Source organism: Rhinopithecus bieti, unplaced genomic scaffold (genome assembly GCF_001698545.2).
Source record: "Rhinopithecus bieti isolate Rb0 unplaced genomic scaffold, ASM169854v2 repeat_28009, whole genome shotgun sequence".
Taxonomy (NCBI): Eukaryota; Metazoa; Chordata; class Mammalia; order Primates; family Cercopithecidae; genus Rhinopithecus; species Rhinopithecus bieti.
Window position 1 is genome coordinate 1 of NW_016838816.1, and position 2,897 is coordinate 2,897.

General features: G+C 57.8%; 1 protein-coding gene across 1 annotated transcript; it reads left to right on the top strand.

Moving 5' to 3' along the window:
- Positions 1-6: 6 nt before the first annotated feature.
- Positions 7-2,662, top strand: LOC108524896 (cadherin EGF LAG seven-pass G-type receptor 2-like). The gene is given in 3 exon segments (XM_017865992.1): positions 7-2,091; positions 2,094-2,138; positions 2,141-2,662. Coding segments are annotated over 3 exon segments (1,626 nt in total). The 5' UTR covers positions 7-791; the 3' UTR covers positions 2,422-2,662.
- Positions 2,663-2,897: the final 235 nt, after the last annotated feature.

Below are 2,897 nucleotides of genomic sequence, written 5' to 3' on the forward strand. Positions count from 1 at the left end.
GGCATCCCTGAGGGCCATCGACCCAGACGAGGGCGAGGCAGGTCGACTTGAGTACACCATGGATGCCCTCTTTGATAGCCGCTCCAACCAGTTCTTCTCCTTGGACCCAATCACTGGTGCAGTAACCACAGCTGAGGAGCTGGATCGTGAGACCAAGAGCACCCATGTCTTCAGGGTCACGGCGCAGGACCACGGCATGCCCCGACGAAGTGCCCTGGCTACACTCACCATCTTGGTTACTGACACCAATGATCATGACCCTGTGTTCGAGCAGCAGGAGTACAAGGAGAGCCTCAGGGAGAACCTGGAGGTTGGCTATGAAGTGCTCACTGTCAGGGCCACGGATGGTGATGCCCCTCCCAATGCCAATATTCTGTACCGCTTGCTGGAGGGGCCTGGGGGGAGCCCCTCCGAAGTCTTTGAGATCGACCCTCGCTCTGGGGTGATCCGAACCCGTGACCCTGTGGATCGGGAAGAGGTGGAATCCTACCAGTTGTCGGTAGAGGCAAGTGACCAGGGTCGGGACCCAGGTCCTCGGAGTACCACAGCCGCTGTTTTCCTTTCTGTGGAGGATGACAATGACAATGCCCCCCAGTTTAGTGAGAAGCGCTATGTGGTCCAGGTGAGGGAGGACGTGACTCCGGGGTCCCCAGTACTCCGAGTCACAGCCTTGGATCGAGACAAGGGGAGCAATGCCCTGGTGCACTACAGCATCATGAGTGGCAACGCTCGGGGACAGTTTTATCTGGATGCCCAGACTGGAGCTCTGGATGTGGTAAGCCTTCTTGACTATGAGACCACCAAGGAGTACACCCTACGGGTGTGAGCACAGGATGGTGGCCGTCCCCCACTCTAATGTCTCTGGCTTGGTGACAGTGCAGGTCCTGGATATCAACGACAATGCCCCCATCTTCGTCAGCACCCCTTTCCAGGCTACTGTCCTGGAGAGCGTACCCTTAGGCTACCTGGTTCTCCACATCCAGGCCATCGACGCTGATGCTGGTGACAATGCCCGCCTGGAATACCGCCTTGCTGGGGTGGGACCTGACTTCCCCTTCACCATCAACAATGGCACAGGCTGGATCTCTGTGGCTGCCGAACTGGACCGGGAGGAAGTTGATTTCTACAGCTTTGGGGTAGAAGCTCGAGACCATGGCACTCCAGCACTCACTGCCTCGGCCAGCGTCAGTGTGACTGTCCTGGATGTCAACGACAACAATCCAACCTTTACCCAACCCGAGTACACAGTGCGGCTCAATGAGGATGCAGCTGTGGGCACTAGCGTGGTGACGGTGTCAGCTGTGGACCGTGATGCTCATAGTGTCATCACCTACCAGATCACCAGTGGCAATACCCGAAACCGCTTCTCCATCACCAGCCAAAGTGGTGGTGGGCTGGTATCCCTTGCCCTGCCACTGGACTACAAACTTGAGCGGCAGTATGTGTTGGCTGTTACCGCCTCTGATGGCACGCGGCAGGACACGGCACAGATTGTGGTGAATGTCACCGACGCCAACACCCATCGTCCTGTCTTTCAGAGCTCCCACTATACAGTGAATGAGGACCGGCCGGCAGGCACCACAGTGGTGCTGATCGGCGCCACGGATGAGGACACAGGTGAGAATGCCCGCATCACCTACTTCATGGAGGATACAATCCCCAATTCTGCATCAATGCAGACACGGGCCGTCACCACCCAGGCTGAGCTGGACTACGAAGACCAAGTGTCTTATACCCTGGCCATTACTGCTCGGGACAACGGCATTCCCCAGAAGTCCAACACCACCTACCTGGAGATCCTGGTGAACGACGTGAATGACGTTGCCCCTCAGTTCCTGTGCAACTCCTACCAGGGCAGTGTCTATGAGGATGTGCCACCCTTCACTAGCATCCTGCAGATCTCTGCCACTGATCGTGATTCTGGACTTAATGGCAGAGTCTTCTACACTTTCCAAGGAGGCGACGATGGAGACGGTGACTTTATTGTCGAGTCCACGTCAGGCATCGTGCGAACGCTGCGGAGGCTGGATCGAGAGAACGTGGCCCAGTATGTCTTGCGGGCATATGCAGTGGACAAGGGGATGCCCCAGCCCGCACGCCCATGGAAGTGACAGTCACTGTGCTGGATGTGAATGACAATCCCCTGTCTTTGAGCAGGATGAGTTTGATGTGTTTGTGGAAGAGAACAGCCCCATTGGGATGGCCGTGGCCCGGGTCACAGCCACTGACCCCGATGAAGGCACTAATGCCCAGATTATGTACCAGATTGTGGAGGGCAACATCCCTGAGGTCTTCCAGCTGGACATCTTCTCTGGGGAGCTGACAGCCCTGGTAGACTTAGACTATGAGGACCGGCCTGAGTACGTCCTGGTCATCCAGGCCACGTCAGCTCCTCTGCCCACCAGTGCTGGGCAACTTTGAGATCCTTTTCAACAACTATGTCACCAACCGCTCAAGCAGCTTCCCTGGGGGTGCTATTGGCAGAGTTCCTTCCCATGACCCTGATATCTCAGATAGTCTGACTTACAGCTTTGAGCGGGGAAATGAACTCAGCCTGGTCCTGCTCAATGCCTCCACGGGCGAGCTGAAGCTGAGCCGCGCACTGGACAACAACCGGCCTCTGGAGGCCATCATGAGCGTGCTGGTGTCAGGTAAGGAAGGGTCCAGGTGGGGCTGGGGTGGGGTAGCTCACGGGGAGGGTCTGGGCAGCCACTGGAGGTAGGGCACGATCCAGGAAGCAGCTACAGACCCACCTCCCTGCCCAGTGCCTGGCACAGAGCGGGAGGGGCAAGAGCCAGCTTGGGAAGAAGCCCCAGGAATCCCGGCGGCTGGTGCAGGCCCCGCCTTCCGCCAGGCTGGGCTGGGCTGCTTCGGTTGGCTGCCCCACTGTCTACCAG